The sequence below is a fragment of the Diadema antillarum genome, unplaced genomic scaffold (assembly GCF_040938485.1).
Source record: "Diadema antillarum isolate AM-2024a unplaced genomic scaffold, OU_Dant_1.0 scf00000145, whole genome shotgun sequence".
Classification (NCBI taxonomy): Eukaryota; Metazoa; Echinodermata; class Echinoidea; order Diadematoida; family Diadematidae; genus Diadema; species Diadema antillarum.
Window position 1 is genome coordinate 340418 of NW_027271034.1, and position 18776 is coordinate 359193.

The 18776-nt window shown below is 37.6% G+C and overlaps 1 protein-coding gene across 1 annotated transcript; it reads right to left on the minus strand.

The window, feature by feature from the left end:
• Positions 1-9333: 9333 nt before the first annotated feature.
• Positions 9334-10152, minus strand: LOC139721505 (polyprenol dehydrogenase-like). Its single transcript, XM_071632820.1, has one exon. It carries the CDS (start codon positions 10150-10152, stop codon positions 9334-9336), a length of 819 nt encoding a protein of 272 aa, XP_071488921.1.
• Positions 10153-18776: the final 8624 nt, after the last annotated feature.

The window sequence follows — 18776 nt, forward strand, 5'->3', positions numbered from 1 at the left end:
TTTACTTTCTGACATTTGACCTAATGAGCAAAGGCTCTATAGCTGGTAAAGTTCTAAGATGTAACTTGCCATTCTCTTTCATTGGCATTCAGATAATTCCTCCAAACTTGGTCTACATTTGTACAGTCAATCTTTGCCCCCTGTCAATCAGAAAGGTCCAAGTATCAAGCCAGTGGTAGTACAATACAGATTACAGAATCCATATATTCACTGGCAAGTAGTTTTGTGATATTTGTGTCAGACGGTGTTAAAGAAAGCACAGTAAAGGTTAGTCAATGTTTAGGTAGATTGTAGCACAACACTACAGCATCTGAAAAACCTTGCAATGGGCACAGCAATTTGCCAACTTAGATGAGAGATTACAATTTGAACAGCAGCTCAGCCTCTGTAAAAGCAAGATATTATTATTATTGTTTGTTAATTTACAGATCAGCAGTTGCGATCGATCTTAACAAATTTCATTTGTAGCTCCTAGGGAGATAAATTGAAGAAACTCACACCTGAACCTTCATCTCTCTGAATAATATCTTGCTTTCATTTAATATGCCTTGTCCACCTTGGACTACTTGTGTAACATAACAATGTTGGAATTGCAGAGCTTGTTGGGTATTTGTTCCAAGTTCATTGTGTCACTGCCAGCAACATGGGATAGCACGGTGGTAGTGTCGCTGCCTGGTAAGCAGCAGACGGCAGGTTCAAGACCTACGCTGGTTCCTTTTTTCCAACTAATGATTGTTAATTTACAGATCAGCAGTTGCGATCATAACATAAGTTCATTTGTAGAGGGAGATAAATTGAAGAAACTCACACCAAAACACATTTCTAGAGCCGATAATTTTGTGACCTGGATTTTCCAGAATGTGACCAGAATTTCGTAATTAACAGGAATTTCGTTATAACCGTGTTCACGTTTTTTTCTTTTTTATTATGAGAGTGCACTGTAGGCCCTACTATCAATCCTGGAAATGACATTAACATTAATATATCTATCACTCTCTATAATTCCAATTGTTCAAACAGAAACTTGAAAATACAATAAGATTAGGATAAGACTTCGAGTCATGATAGAAAGTGAAAAAAAAAACAAACAAACATACATTTAGAATCTACAAGAACACAATAGCCTGGCCATTGAACAGACACCATGCGACACTTGTGTATTTACAGCGACAGCTCAATAGGGCTGTGCATATTTAGAAAAAAAGGGTGAAAAATGGAAAATGGTGGTGTGCCCAGTAAAGTTTCAATCCAACTCACTGGATTTAATGCCGGGTATCGTCAAGGTGACTAACATTAGGTGTAACTGCTAGAAGTCTTAGATTTGGTCTGGAAAGGTTCACTCGGAAGTGTTCGACGGGATCAAGACCTCACACTGTCACAGGCTCAGCCCAGCTCTCTAAACCCTCAGATAGAACAACTAGAAGATTTTAACTGTGTGTTAAGATTTGTCCTGTTTAAAGCCCAAACAAAGTTCTGGTACGCCTGCAAAAGTTGTCAAATTTCGCTCCCAAATGTGAACGTATGCTTAGGAAATGTGCAGGATAACGATGTTATGACAAGATATTCGATGGGTAACGCCGAAAATGCGAAATATTAACCAAAAAGGTTCAGTCTCAGTACTTACCCGAACGGGGTCAGGCTAAACTCGGACTCGGGGATAACTCGGCTTTGCTTTGACGGCGGGATGAGTTGTATAATGGTTGTCCCTCTGATTGTACAGTGTTGTCCTATGGGAGCGACCTGTATAAACTAGCGCTTCGTGTTCTGGCTATACTCGCAGTAATGGTCCGAGTTGTTACAACGCGCGCATCAAAAAACCTCTTTTGCGCGCATGCAAAATTAGTGTGCACCGATCAAGCACCTCTAAAACAATCAAAGGCGCTTGATAAACAACAACAAAAACTCCGAAGACCTCGCGTCTCAGCAACTGAGGACTGCGCGCCATCATTTTTGTTTTGTTTGTAAAGGATTACGTTAGCACGCACTTTCCTGTCCATTCAGTTAGGCCCCATTTGGTATTATGCAGTGCATGGCCAGTAGAATGTGGCGATCACGAACTGCGTGTGAATTGTCTGAAGTAGGGTCGAATTTTTCCCCGAGACCGAGTTAGTCTGGAGCCTTCAGTTCTACTTCTAGAATAAAAGTCGGTTTTCCTACTATTATTATTTTTCTCAAAATACTCCAAACTGACTCATCATTCTGGCAAACCACTTCAGCCAGGTAAGTTTCTTAGTGGACTCTTTCGATATAATACTAGTATATGCCTCGATATATTGCAAGAAAATTGAAATGGTGCTAGACGGGTTCTCAAGCACTTACCGAAACTTAGTTTTCACTTTAATGATATCTGTAGCACGGTCAAGTAGCAGGTATTTCAAGGGTCTCACCCTTACTTGATCCTCTTTGACGCTCCCAAATTCAAGAACGGTAACTATATTTACAGTTGCACGTAAGATGTAACAATCCCGTATGGCGTATGGATGTGCTAGCCTAAAAAGTTGACAGCATCCTCATCTCGTGAAGTCTATCCACACCTCGATCTCTCGCGCCGCCCGCGCCGTCCCAGGTACGCAGGCATCCAGCTTCCGATCAGTCTCCCCTCCTGCCGCTGGCGATCTCAACAGTATGTTCCATATTATATTCGTTCTGTAGCTGCGTCTACTATAATAATCAAATATCGAGACTAGTGTGTGTCGACTGCCACACGCGTTTGTACTTACTGCCGGCGATCAAACGAAATCTCTCTCTGCACCTACCAGACTTTTCGTATTCTCCTCGCACCTAGCAGAATGCACTCTCAGCTGATTTATGTTCCATCAAAGACCCACTGCCCAGATATAGGTAGCCAGCTAGCTGTGTAGGTTGCAAAGAACTCTTGGCTTTACCGTGCAAGTCGACGAGTCGTCGTTCTATGTGCACACGTGAGTCGAGTGCGATCAATGAATAAAGATAGGTAAAGAAATAAAATGGACCGGAGCATAATCATGCACGGTGTGGGTACACTGCACACTTGAGGGCGCCTGCTGGGTTGACGTGAGAACAACACACGGATCCGCGGAGTACTAAGAGTTGGAAAACCTCTTTACCATGCACGCACATACAGTGTACTTGAACTACTCCCGATGAAAGAGTTGGACTCTAACCAAAACGATGCACGACGTACACACAAAGCAAAACAAAACAAAAACAGCGATTACACTCCAAATCTTCTAATAGTTACCGACGCAAACTGTGTCCTCCTGTCACTAAATGCACAAAAAAGTGACAACGCGTCTAGATGAGTAGATCCTTCGTAGTACCTTCGTTCAAAAAGCAAAGTCGTGTTTGTTATTCCAAAATCATGGAACTAAATCCTATGGAGAACAGTGGAGAACGAACAATAAACGTTCATTTTGCAAATATGTGTCTCTACTTTAAGGAATAATCTACTCAGTAGGGCCTAATCCGAGACAAATTATCAAGAGCAATAAATTAAAATCTGAGTGAAAACGCATCTTTTTAGAACTCTCAATTCAGGCTTCTCTCTACACTCTTCCTCTCACTTTCCCCTTCCTATACTAAGGGTAGTTAGACCATCAATCATTTACATCATGCATTGAATGGCAAATCTGGCTTATCAGTGGCGGATCTACAGGGGGGTTTTGGGGGTTTAAACCCCCTCCTTGGGCTGCCAAGTAAAAAAAAAAAACACACACACACACACACAAACAAACAACAAATAATTAATGAATTATTATAAGACCAAAATGAACATAAAGACACTTTTCTTTTCTAAAAGTTGTCAATTTCATAACTGAAAATGCAAAATTTTCGCCCCTAACGGGGCGAAAATTATAATACACTAACAATATACATAATTAACTATACACTGGTATTTACTTATGTGTAAATTTAGTGTATATCAAGATGGTAGCTTCGCGTCCTCGAGTGTGCCCCGTGGAACATTTATAGTGGAACTTTAGTAAACCCTACATTTTCCCTTTTCTTCTATGCTTTCTATCAATATAAGAATGATTTTTATTGCTCGAACAATGCGATTATGTTTTAGCTTTTAACGAATACATCCAGACGAATGGCAAAGTGGGGGTGGCTCGCTCACTCTGTTCGTATTTATAGTAAATTAACGAATAGTTTGCATAAGTTATGATCATAGTCCTTCGCAGTGATTTTTTTTTTACTATGTTTGAACATATGCTCTATAAACGCGACTTTTTATACTTTTTTTTTTAAGTCCCTACCGTGGGGAGGGGTATGCCCCTCCAACACCCTCCCCCACTCGGTCGCTTCACTCCCTCGCCGAGGATCTCACACCGTCACATTAATGTACCCCCGTATGTTATAATCATAGTCCTTCGCAATAATTCTTTCCATTGTTTAATTCCCTAGAAATTTGCTTTCAAATGCTCTATAAACACAACTTTCGTACTCCGTTTTTACAAAAAGTCCCTATAGGACAGTGGGAGGGGGTATCCCCCTCCCCCCCCCCCCACCCTCCGCTCGGTCGCTCCGCTCCCTCGCCGAGGATCTCACACCGTCACATGAATGTACCCCCGTCGAGATTTGCCTCCCCCCCCCAAAAAAAAAAAAAAAAAGAAGAAGTGTTCCGGTGTGCAGGCTCCCCCCTCCCCTCAATTATTTGGGCAAAAGAGAGAAAAAATAGAGCATGTATGTATGCTTATGATTGCAAGCTGGCAACCCTAAAAAATCTCCCTATTGTGGGAGGGGGGGGGCTACCCCACACCCACACCCTCCCCCCCCCCCCCTACAACAAACTTTGTTGTCCAATCTGTTCGGATTGCGAAAGATTTATTGGAAATGGCTTCATAACTATGACAAAACTTCTCCTTCTGCATTTTTATGATTCCGCATTTCAAAATTGTTGTATACGATGTAAAAATTCCGAAGAACTTACCTGCTCCCGTGATACAGTGTACCAGTATACACAAGGGCAAGGCCACCTTCGTGATAGGTCAACAAACTTTCATACCGCTTTGTTTATGTTTGGGTTTTACCGGTCAAAATACTCAGCCCTATAACTTCGCGTGAGTATCACATACACCGAACATACAGCAGCTGTAGAGTGTATGCAACGTTTACTATATGGTCAAGTTTCGTCTCTGACCCAGGGCCGGCGCACTGTTTTCAAAAGTGTGGAGGCCCACTTCCGGGTTTCATGAGCTAACAAGCAAAAAAAAAAAAAAAAAAAAAAAAAGGTCCTCAGCTCATCTCTCCCCGTCCACTTCCGGGTTTCTTCAGCTAACAAGAAAAAAAAAAAAGGTCCTCAGCTCATTCTCTCCCCTCCCATTGTAGTGCCTCTTAAGTATTTCCGGGTTGAAAAAAGTGTGGGGGCCCAAAGTGATGACACCTCATGTATTCCTTTGTATGGTGTACAAAAAGTGTGGGGGCCCGAGCCCCCACGGCCCCCACGGCTGCGCCGCCCCTGTGACCTACATTGTTTCGGCCATAGATCCGTAAATTGACTATGGGAAACATTCCACTAGGCTCAAACACGATATCCGTTAAAAGATATCTACAGTACTATACTTACATAAAATTATTGTATACACTGAGTATGTACGTATACGCAACAAAAAGGGAAAGTCCCGGAAAATGACGAGCAGGGAAGTTGCAATGGGACGGTTTAGCGAAAGCAGCTGGAAGAGAAGAGGTACCAATCCAATCTCAATCCAACAAATTTAGAAGTCAAGCTTTTTCTTTATCTAATTTTGGATTGGTCCGTCATCACAATTGTTATAGATTAATTTCCAATCTAAGGAATTTACAGCAGTAGCGCATCCTGGGGAGCGAACCGGGCGTGCGCCCTTCTTTATTTTTTGTTAAAACCAAAAAGAAACAAAAAGAAAAAGAAGGAGCGCGTGCTCCCACTTTAATTTTGTAAAGCCTCCCCACCCCCCTTTACGGAATTCCTGGATCCGCCCCTGTATCTTAGAGAGAATGTTTCTTTCCCATCCCTATACTGGTCAACGATTCGCGCCTCGAATCAAGCTCACGGTCTGTAGTCGCGGCATCGTGATCATTATCTTGGTGATCAGTCATGGCAATAATAGTGTTGACCATGCAAGTTGGACGCTACAATTTTTCTACAATCAACGATTCTCATCGCGATCAGATCGTCTTGGATCGTAAAAATGTGACAGATCGCATCTAATCGAACTTCTTATATTGTGGTGATCAGGATCAACCTTAAGTTGTAAGTCATACAATGCATATCGAAATCAAGCAACTAATTTGATGGTGGTCTCATGTATTTTTCAATTATTTCCTAAAGGGATTACTTACTACACTTGTATTACATCGGTGAAGGCATATAATCATAAAAGGCATATGAAAACCCGTTTTCTTTGCTCAAAGTTTTCACTATTTATTATTTGTTTCTGGTCAGTTTTCCCTTTCTTGTTTCAATATAATAAAATATATATATATATAAAAAATATGTCATGGGTCTGTTTCTTCCACGTTAAGCACTTGGATGCCTTTGGAACTGCATATTAATGTCTGAACACAATGGACAAAAATTGGAGGGAAGGGATTCCTGACATGCTCCCGCACAAAAACCCTCATTTCTCTTTTACCACTGGAGCAAATCGGAAGGGGTTTTCTGTAAGATGTGGGTATAAGTTTTAGAGTTTCATACCCTGAAACTGAATTTGGATTGATTCACTATTTTAAAAATTATTGTTGTGGTTGGCCCCGTTGTGATTTTTTTTTTGGACATATGGTATATATATATATATCAAAATTATATAAGGCATATAGTTATATAATCATATATAATCATATTTGTATTAAATATAAGGCATATAATAATAAAATGGTTTGTCATTTAATTCAATAATATTGTACCATAAGGTGCTTATTGTATTCAGTCCTGACGATAGTATTCAGTTATGTCACTTTTAAAAAAATACATCAATCACGAAAGACATTGTATTCTTATGTGTTTAAAATGCAGATAATGAATCTACGCTTGACCCCGCATCTCCTCCCATCCCATTAATATTTTGACTCATTCTGATTTACAAAAAGAGAAGAAGATATGTACATGTATAAATACAAATTAGACCTGGCAGGTATGGAAAATGTTTCCATTATAGGAGAACCAATCAAATCATAATCAGGTGAACTTCCAGATTTTGAATTGAATTGAAATGAATTAACATATACAGTGTATATATATATACAGTATATATATATATATATATATATATATATATATATATATATATATATATATTCACATATGAATTATAATACAGGATGTATATGATATTTTATCAATGTACGTTGTACGTGTATATGTTTATAGAGTTTTTTCTTCTCTCTCAATTCTTTCTCATCATGCACTTTTTATGGAAATTCAAGACAACGATAAAGTGTTCAAGAGCATGGTCGTAATACAGGTATCGTGGCTGAATGGACACAGACAGTTAAGTGTCATTTATAACTTGTGATTATAATTCAAAAATACAATTTATGTGAGAAATTCATATCTAACTGTTCACATGTTAGTACTTTCAACTACAATGCCATTCTATTCTTGATTCTATCGTATTCTATATAAATCATCAGACTATCGTTGAAAGCTAGGTATCAAGATGGTTTACAAATGCTACAACTTTTAAAATGACTAAATAATTATCATACACTCGAATACATGTCATATGAACAATCTTTGGTTTATACAACCAAAATATAGAAGACACACATATACCCCAGTTTCAGGCTGGATACATAGAGCTCTCTTTGATGTACTGATGTACTGATGTACTAAAATCTTGTCATTATGTTTCTTCATCCTACCTTTCGAGAGCACATCACACAGAAATCTACTCTAATAATACAATGTATCATGAATTTCCTCAAACCAATCTTACAGTTTTATAGGGCAATAAGAGGCTTCACAATTAACCAGTATGTCTCGATACACTAATTTTGACTAAAATAGCTATGTATACACTACAGACCTTTAGTTCCCCATTTTTATGTGCAAATTTAATTGCCTTGTCCCCAAAACAGCAATACCCTAACATTGATGAAACATATGAAATACATGTATACATCTTTACACATCTGCAGTTCATTGTTGCATTAATATTTTTGAGACATAATCCTTTTTAGCCACTGGTGCTCAGAATAATTCCCTATGAACTCATGTAATTCTTTACCCAACACTAAACGACATTGTGCTAAGTCTGGTGATTAAAAGTAGCAACAAATGTGCTAAAAATCAAGTCTGGGGATTGGTACATCACATATCTCTTCACCAAACAAAAGTGAAATTTGAGAATACCTGAAGATAAGAAAGACCCAAGTCAATTAGTGAGAATTATCCAAATACTTGTAATTTTTCAGTAATGGGAATTTAGTTGCCTGATCAGGTCACCAAACAGTAACTCTTATTTTCTTCTCTTTTTTAAAATTTGGTGGCCTGACATTAATTTTTAGTGGCCCCTTGCCACCATTAATGTCAAGCCCTGGGTATGAATACAAATTGAAATGTAAAACAGCCATTTCAATGATTATCATTATTCGCATTACTTCACATAGGGTCTCCAAAGGGGCTAAATTAGGACTTGGTCAATTTTTATATTCAGGTAATCATAATCTCACTTATGATCTTTTGACTTTAGCAAAATGTATTTCCAAGATATATGCACTTGTAAGATTAACCCAAATGTTGAATGTATGGGAGAATTAGAAACAGTGAGAGGCATCTCAAAAACAGATGTATTTTTTTTCAAAATATCATATATACGTATTCTAGATTAAGAAGCTGGAGTCATTTATGGTATAAAGCCAATGGTGAAACAAAAAAAAAAACCCAAACAAACTACATGATAAGTACCTTTGCTCAAGAAGTACAATTAAGTATAATGGTACATTCACGAGTATGTATCAGGAATTGGGACTTGGAAGACAATTAATGTCATAAATGGTCGCATTCATGATCAAGAACCAAAGTGAAGAAACTATACATGTTATGTACAATGTATATTCATCCATTTCAAAAGAAAAGTTAATAGCAGGTGATATATTATCCCACCTTGAAGATGATATCTAGTGCATTTGCGTTAAGGCAAGCTGTATTTTTTGCAAGTTTTTAATTTTATCTGTTAAAAGCAGTTGACTCACAAAATCCACAAAAACAACAGCAAAATATACCAAATATGAAACCCTTGCTGCATGGGTTCTAAACCCACTTTTGTGATGTATAAAACACATTCATATAGCCAAAATATACCAAGTGAAATACAAAATGACAAGGCACTCTTTTGTTATAGCGGTGGTAGGTCACCACATACTGCTACCTCTCTACTCAAACTTTGCCTGTGTCATTTTGATCAGGCAATCCCATAACTTCTCCCTTAGCTTCTGCTTATATGCCAAGTGTGATGCTTCTGTCTGTTTCAAGTTAACAAAATACTTTCCTGTCACATTTTCAAATTCTTCGTCACACGCCAAATGAAACTCATCATCTGCTTTTTCAACTGGAATTCCAATCTTGCCCCAACTTTTCAGAAGCATTTGTGTGTTGACAGTTCCAGGGTCCAGGCAGTTGGCAGTGATGTTGTGTGCTTTTAGGCGGTCCGCCATCTCAAGATTGAACATAATCTCACAGAGTTTGGATTGTCCATATGCCTTGCGCCCATTACCGTAGCCATTAGTTAGCTGCAGGTCATCCATGTCTAACGATCTTGCATCCAAGTGGGATATGGAACTGACATTAATTATTCTACTTTTGTGACCAGCTTTCAAGAGATCCAGTAAGAGTGAGGTGAGTAAGAAGGGAGCCAACACATTCACTGCAAAGGTCATCTCAAACCCATCTGCAGACTCGAGGCGCTCTGTTTCAAAAACACCAGCATTGTTAATGAGTACGTCGATATGAGTCTGAGTTGCATGCAATTCATCGGCAAGTTTTCTGACCTCAACAAGGCTAGACATATCTGCGATGTAGCCCTTGATATTTTGATTTCCCGACGACAGCTTCAGCTCCTCCACCGCAGCCGCTACCCTTGAGGGGGATCGCCCGTGAACAAGAACCGAGGCACCGGTCTTCGCAAGGAGCGCAGCTGTGTGTTTCCCAATACCACTTGTGGCGCCAGTTGCGAGAAATATGCGAGGTGCCATGATTTACAAACTGTTCCTAAGGCTAATTAAACACTAAGAGAAGACAGAAATGGACGCTAGTTGTATGCATGAACGCGCTTGAAGACTTCACCTTACTAGCCCGACGTTTACCGAGTTTAGGGGCATGTCACACGCTGGTCAGATCACAGTACACGTACCTGTACAGGTAAGTGTATGTGATGAAAGATATCGTCATACTGTTATAAAAGTGAGTGTTTGCCACGCGCGCTATCCCACAGGCCACACATTGCACAGGCTACGGGTTCTCTTCCACCTCCCTGATTAGGGTCAAGCTGACCACTAGTTTACACCAGGGAGGTCTCACCTCCCTGTTCACACCAAAGAGTGTACGCTCTTTGGCGTCGCTGGGCGTCTGGTCGGGCCAGGGTCAAGCTAGTCTGGTTTCCAGACCCTTTGCCAACTGGACTCCGCGGCGACGAACCCAACACACACACATACACACATCAGGAGCGGATCCAGGAATTCCGTAAAGGGGAGGCGCCGGCGCCTTTGCAAAATTAAAGGGGGCGCACGCACCGCCACGTTTTTCTTTTTATTCCTTTTGTTAAAAAAAAAAGAAAAAAAAAGAGGGTGCGCCCCTCTGGATCCGCCACTGCATAAACACATTCATAACCGAGCGCTCAGCAATCCTCAATTATTTGAAATAAAATCTGCAAATTCACTTTATGAGTAAAATGCTCATCGAATAACCATGACAATCGAGTAATTGACAATGTGCTCGAATATAAATCTCTTCTTTCTTTTTTCAATGACTGAAACTGCACTGGTCTGACACTTGAGACACAGTGAACAGTTCCAGCTGTTTATTTTCATAATATTTCACATCACATCTGTACGTGTAGGCCTACTTAACAAAAAAAGAAAAAAAAAAGAAAAAACGGAAACGGAAACAAAAATACAAAGAAGCAATTAGCAAAATACAAAATATGATATAAGGTTGGTCATTACAAGAAAGTGTGTCAGCATAGTGTACATACAATACAATTCTCTATAACATGTGAAATACAAAGGAACCGCAAAAGCAAAGCTTATAACCGCGCGTTCCAGGGGAAAAAAAAAGTACCAATATAAATTCGTTTTGCAATGGAGATAGGATACAAAGTACTATGACGAAAGTATTTTGAAAGCTTAAACAGCAAGATACAAAGAGCAGAAGAAGTAAAAGAAAAGAGAAAGAAAAAAAAAAGAGAGAGAAAAGAAATTAAGTACTGATTGATAAAGGATAGTACATGTATCTATACGAGCGTACACTCCGGTATACGAGCATGACCTATCTACGATCAGTTTCATAACGAGTTCAAAGTATGAGTACTGATAGTGTAGTGATTACATTGGAGCGTAAACACGATAAAAGCTGAAACCAGAGGTACCGGAAACGTACACTTTGCCGCCATGCATTGAAAGAGAATAATGTAAAATAACAGGTTACATAATTCTAATCAGGAAAGTTGTACTCATTAAGTAACATTAATTTGAGTTTTTGTTTGAAAATAAACAGAGAAGAACATTTTACTAAATCTGCGGGAAGATCGTTCCAGAATTTGGATCCGGTGAAAGCAATTGTTTTTTGGGTAAAGAGTGTGCGAGTACGTGAAAGGTGAAACGAGTCTTTTTGCATTGTGGGGTATGCATGAACCGCATAGTTTTTCTAAAACATATGCATAAATATGTCGGGCAATTCGTTAGCTGATAACTGATACATAAATGTGCCTAAAGTTGTATAGAAACAAAAATCAGCAACCTTAAGGAGTCTGTTTTCAAGAAAGAAATAGCCTAATTCGTGTGAGAATAAAAACCAGCTAGATTGACTGAACGAATAGCCCGTTTTTGTATTTTAAAAATTTTCTCAATGTGTGATTTTGTACAATTCCCCCCAGGCAAGTATATTCAGTATGACCTTAAAATTACAGGCCTATAACATGGGGTGGCATGCAATCACATTTTCAGAAACTCATTTTGACAGTAGGCCTACCAGTAAGAGGCCCTATAACTTATTTTTCATTTTCATTGAGATTTATTGAATTAATATTAGGAACCTACTTCTAGCAATTATTTGTAAAGTTTTTATTTATTTGTTCTCTGTGCTAACAAGCAGAACTAGAAGTAAGCCTATATCGTAAAGGTGTTTAATATCCCCGCTACCACTCTTGCCCTGATTCCTACAAAAAGAATTGAACCAGGGTTTCATGAAAGGTTGTGTGTGTGTGTGTGTGTGTGTGTGCGCCCGTGTGTGTGTGTGTGTGTGTGTGTGTGTGTGTGTGTGTGTGTGTGTGTGTGTGTATGTGTATATGTGTGTAGTTCTTTGTGAGTACCTTGTGAGTTTGACTGCTTCACAATTGTGGAAGTAGTTCACTCTACAAGATTTTCAAGAAAATATGTTGAACCCATAGCAACACCTTGTCAGGTACAAACACATAACCATATACGATGCACAACTACACCTATGTAGATCATTATAGGACCTACATACCAAATTTTAGATAAATTTCTTAAACACTGTGAGGGTAAATCACTCCACAATGTTTAGAGGAAATTGTAGTTACCATGGCAACGCTTTCTCCGACAAACACATACAAAACTTGTCTTGCACATCACGCACCTCAATGTCATTATGTACGCTTATTTTGAGTTCAATTACTTCGAAATTGTGAAAGTACACTGTAGTTCACTCCACAAGATTTTCAAGAAAATATACCGTTACCATGGCAACGCCTTGTCGGTACAAACACAAAGTGTTTCTTGCATGACTGCACCTATAGATTATTATACGTACCAAATTTGAAATAAATTGCTTAAATACTGTGGAAGTATAGTTCACTCCACAAGGTTTGGGAAAATATGGTTACCATGGCAATGCTTTCTCTGACAAACACACACACACACACACACACACACACACACACACACACACACACACACACACACACAAATGTCCTGCACATCTACATCTCAGTGTCATCATGTACAGCAAATTCGGGTTCAATTGCTTCAAAATTATAGAAGTACATGTAGTTCACTCCACAAGATTTTCAAGAAAATTCGTCGTTACCATGGCAACGCCTTGTCGGGTACAAACACAAAGTGTTTCTTGCATAACTACACGTATAGATCCGTACCAAATTTAATATAAATTGTTGTAGGTGATGTAAAAATTGCTTTAATACTGTGGAAGTAGGCCTACTACTTCACTCCACAAGGTTTTGGGAAAATTTTGGTTACCATGGTAACGCTTTCTCAGACAAACACGCACAAAAAAAAAAAAACATGTCTTGCACATCTACACCTCAGTGTTATCATGTACCCCAAGTTTCATCAATATTGCTTCAAAACTGTGGAAGAAGTTCGAGACGCAAGATTTGCAACGGACCGCCCGACCGCCCGACCGGCCACACGCTGATTCCTATTCGTGTATGCGGGGGTATAATATTTCTTGCAGAAATACATTTTTTTATCATGACTAAATGATAGACTTTGGTAACAATATCATGATTGAAAGGCTGAATGATGCACCTGGGTTAATTACCATTTTTGCAGCCAACTGCTGGGGACTGAAAAATACTGCCTTTTTCACTCATTCCTAATTGGAAAGTAAGCAAATAATCAACGTTGGTGAAGGTGATGGGACAAACTATCACTTCCGAGGCGATCTGGATGTAGCTGTCTTTCCGAAGCGCAGCTGAGGAATAATAGCGTACGCATAATAATTTTCCTTAACTGCTAGATGTATGTACCTAGCCTTTTAGCATGTTCCCGTGCCAAGTATCACAACAGTCACGGGTGAATTTGTAGTACAAATGTACTCAGTGGTGAAATCTTTGCGGAAGATATTGCTGTGTCTGCCTATATACTGCAAATTCAGTTTGTATGTTACTGAGCAAGCAAACTGCATGGATAGGGGAATGAAATCCAAACATAAATATACACGAGGATTGAGTAAATGCAGCAATATCATTAGAACACAGTAGTGAAAGTTTGAGAAAAATTGGACAATCCGTTCAAAAGTTTGTTTGTTTGGTTTTTATTTTGGTGCTGCCGTCGCTGGATGAGATGACTGCAAGAGTTCGTGATGTCACATCCGTATATATGAAAAATAATATAAAGAAAATATAAACAAAAATCAACATATGTATTCTCACTTTTATCGCACAAAGAAAGAGTACTTCACTTGCTTCTTTCAGAAAGCAAGGGGAATAACATTATTTTGTACCCTGATGAATGTAACAAGTAAAGGAAATGTGTACTTTCATTCAAAGACATTTTGGGGTATTTTCTTTGGGTCTTTTTTTTTTCTTCTTTTTATATGTGACATCACAATCTGTAGTAGTCTTCTCATCCAGCGATTGTGGGACCAAAACCTTAACAATTCATAACTTTTGAAAGGATTGTCAGATTTTCCTCAAACTTTCAGTGATGTATTCATTCAATCCACATGTATATTTGGGGTTCATTCCTCTTCCAGCGGTCACAACAGACAGGAAATAATAGCACAGAAATTGACCTTCACCCAAATTTGGAAGTGCAAGAAGTCTAGATCATATGTTACTGTGGTTCTTCTTGGGGGGGGGGGGGGGGGGAGGAGGGGGGAGTTGTTCACTAGTTTAAATGTCATACCTGTATCTCTGTGTACACACCATGTAAAACATGGCAGCCTCATTACTTATTAAAGCTAATATATAGATGACCAAATCATGTAAGAGTGAAAGCCAAGAGGTAGAAGATGACAGATATTTCTGATCACCTACCAATATTTCATATATCATTACATCCAGAGGAGAAACGTAACAGTAAGAAGCCAAAAATATTCAGGAAGATTACTAAAGAAAATCTCGTTACCCTTTGTGCTGACCTAGCAGACACGGATTGGTCAAGAGTGTATGAACAAACTGACCCCGAGGGGGCGTATAATGTGTTTTACGAAATATTCATTAATCTGTATGATGTGCATTTACCTAAGAGAGAAATCAAGAATAAGAAAAACCAAGAAATCAGAAAACCGTGGGTTACAAGTGAACTTTTAAAACTTATCAAAAATAAAAATAAATGTTATAAGAAATATATCAACTTTCCCCTTGAATCAAATTATGAAAGGTATAAGAAAATTCGTAATAAAGTTATTCTTTGCTTACGCAGAGCAAAGAAGGGTTTTTATTCGAAAAAGTTTGATTTAATCAAAAACAATTCAAAAGAGACATGGAAATTCATTAATACAATTTTAGGGAAAGAAAAGATTATTACCAATAAAGAACAAACTTTTTCGCACAATGGAACTGATATTCATGATACCGCTGATATTGCTGAACATTTTAATGAATATTTCGTTAATATTGGATCAAACATATCCGCTAATAATGTGGCGCATAATAAAGATTTTTCTACTTATATGAATAAACCTGTTTTTAATACTTTGTTTTTTAAACCAGCCACAGTAGATGAAATTTTAGATATTGGAAAGGCATTAAAGTCTGGGAAAAGCAGCGGATTTGATGATATTGATCCAACTGTGGTTAAATATGTTTTACCTTATATTGTTGAACCTTTTTTGCATGTTTGTAATCTTTCGTTAAGTACTGGTATCGTACCATCCAAAATGAAAGTTTCAAAAGTTGTTCCAGTTTTTAAAAAAGATGATCCCAGAATATTCACAAATTACCGTCCAATATCTATTTTGCCTTGTTTTTCAAAAATATTAGAAAAAATAGCTTTTACTCGTTTTTATGATTTCTTGCTTCAGTATGATTTATTATACGATAGTCAGTATGGATTCCGGCAAAATCTGTCTACAGACATGGCAGTTATAGAAATACAAGACAGAATAATTCAAGAAATGAATGATGGTAAAGAAGTTTTGGCAATATTCATGGATCTCTCTAAAGCATTTGATTGTCTTTCTCATGAAATTTTACTTCAAAAATTGCAATATTATGGTGTTCGTGGTGTCTGTCTTAAGTGGTTTAGATCTTATTTATGTGGGCGGAAACAATTCACTGTTTATGATTCTTTTCATTCGTCTTCTAGAAATATCAATACGGGTGTGCCTCAGGGATCCATTCTTGGACCTTTACTGTTTTTGATTTATATAAACGATATTGTCAATTCTTGCCATGAATCTCATTTTATTTTATATGCAGACGACACCTCACTTCTTGCCTCTCATAATGATATCAATGTGTTGATTGAACTTTTAAACAAAAATCTTTATCAAGTACATAATTGGTTTAAGTGCAATATGCTCACTTTGAATATAAGTAAAACACAATGTGTACTTTTTAAACGCGGAGGTGTGCAGTATAATACTGATGATATGATTTTAAAAATTGGTGATATACGTTTGAAATTTTATGAATCTGAAAATTTTTTAGGTGTTGTATTAAACAGTAAGTTGAGTTGGAGCGATCATATTGACTTTGTCTGTACAAAAATTTCTCGTTTTATTGGAATTTTGAATCGACTGAAATATGATTTGCCAAGTTACATTTTGTTCGCTCTTTATAATGCTTATATTTTATCTGTTTTATCTTATTGCAATTCTATTTGGGGAAACACGTATTCTTGCCATACTCAAAGACTTTTTATACTACAAAAGAAAGCAATTCGAATTTGTACAAAGTCAGATTATAGAGCTTCAACATCTAAACTTTTTAAATCATTACACACTCTTAAATTGCAAGATTTGAATAAAATTCAAATATGTTCCTTTATGCAACGTTTCCATGCTAAAACTCTTTCACCTTATTTACAAAATACGTTTTCTGTGAACTCTGATGTACATAATTATTATACAAGATCGTCAAATCATCTTCATCGATGGCGTTTTTTAACCGATAAATCTAAATATTCGTTACGTCATACTGGTCCTGTTTTATGGAATACGTTAGAATTGAGCAAATTCAATACACAGTTTAATAATATGTTCAAAAGGCAGTACAAGAAGTTATTGATTAGTATGTATTGATTGGATTATTATGTATGGATGCATTGATCTTTCTTCTATTTGTATGATGGTGTTTAATGTTTTTCTCTTTTTTGTTATGATAAATTTGATTTTTTTTTTTTAAAGTAATTTTTAAATGATTATAACGCGGAGTATGTGCAACATAACAAGCCTATTCTGGCTTTCTACGCGCATACCATTTTCCGGTCAACCAAACACATAATGTTAATGAGTTTCTGTTTTCTATGTACCTGTGATATCTGTTTTCCCGATGTGTTTTTTCTTTTTTGTTCTTTTGTCTTTTTCATAATCTCGCTTTGTTTTGTTGTCGTTTCCATTGTTTTTAAACTCACTTTCTGTACAATTTGCTCATATTCACATATATTTTGTATATTATATATTGAATCGGAAATAAAGATTGAATTGGATTGAAAAGACTCAGATATCAACAGATAAACAAAATGGCATGCATTTGACTTTTAACAGAAGATACAAATCCATTTCACATAACTTGGATTTTTTTGGGGGAGGGTGTTGTTGTTGTTGTTGTTGTTGTTGTTGTTGTTGTTGTTGGATCCACTCACCTGTACAAGACAAATGCCATAAAAATGACAGTCCAAACACCACATGTCATTGCTTTTTTTTTCAAAACTTTATTCAATGTACATACAAGAGCAAAGTGCAGCCATTGCAAAAACTTAAACCAAGACATTTGATTCCTTGGCTGTTCACCATGATATGGAAGATGTTGTTCTTTAAATGCAATGATAGTGACCAGTCTTTCAATTACTCAGAACTCTGGGAGCAAACAATATCCAATGAAATGATATCAAATGCAAACATTCCTGCCACACCTTGTAATTCATCAGAAGTCAAAATGTGATGTGACTGTGATTACAGTGATTTCATAAATCAGTCTTGAAATAACTCTAGTTTTCTTCTCATAGCTTCATGTTGTAAAGTAAAACACTGGTATAATTTCTTCAGCAGTACCTGAATAACTCCCTTTGTTCTATCAAAATGACTAGCTCTTCCCTTGTCCCTTGCATTCCCCCCCCCCCTCCCTTCCTAATTTGGGGTGTGTAGAACAAGGACTGCACAATAGTTTGTACAATAAGAGTACAGTGTATACAGTGTACTACATCTCATCGATGATCTGGTCAGAGCAGTTTCTACGCTTCTCACTGCAGATGTGAAGGGTACAGGTGTGATATCTCCATTTACATGTATTGGGATGTGTTGTATCGTCTCAAAATAGGCATGATTGACATCAATTTGACTGAGCCATGACTCCAATACTTCAGCTCTAAGACTTCACAGATAAAGTATCAGTCTGACATTCTTTTAAAATGTCTCGCAGTACAAGATGTCAGCTTGCATATTCAGCTTGCATATTATATTTCTATATCTCTAGTGTGTTGTAATCTAGGACACACAGCAACAGCTGGAGAAAAGAGACTTGTATTCACTTCGATTGACCCTAATAATTTATATCAATAATTTTCCATTGTGATATCAGGGTTGTTGTTGTTGTTGTTGTTGTGTTTGGTTGTTTGTTTGTTTGTTTGTTTGTTGTTGTTGTTGTTGTTGTTGTTGTTTTTTTTTTGGGGGGGGGAATCAACCAGACACATTATTTAGACCCAGGCGACTACACAGAGCAGTGACTGGCACG

Coding starts and splice junctions, on each gene's coding strand:
- LOC139721505 (XM_071632820.1), bottom strand. CDS start 10,152: ATGGCACCTCGCATATTTCTCGCAACTGGCGCCACAAGTGGTATTGGG.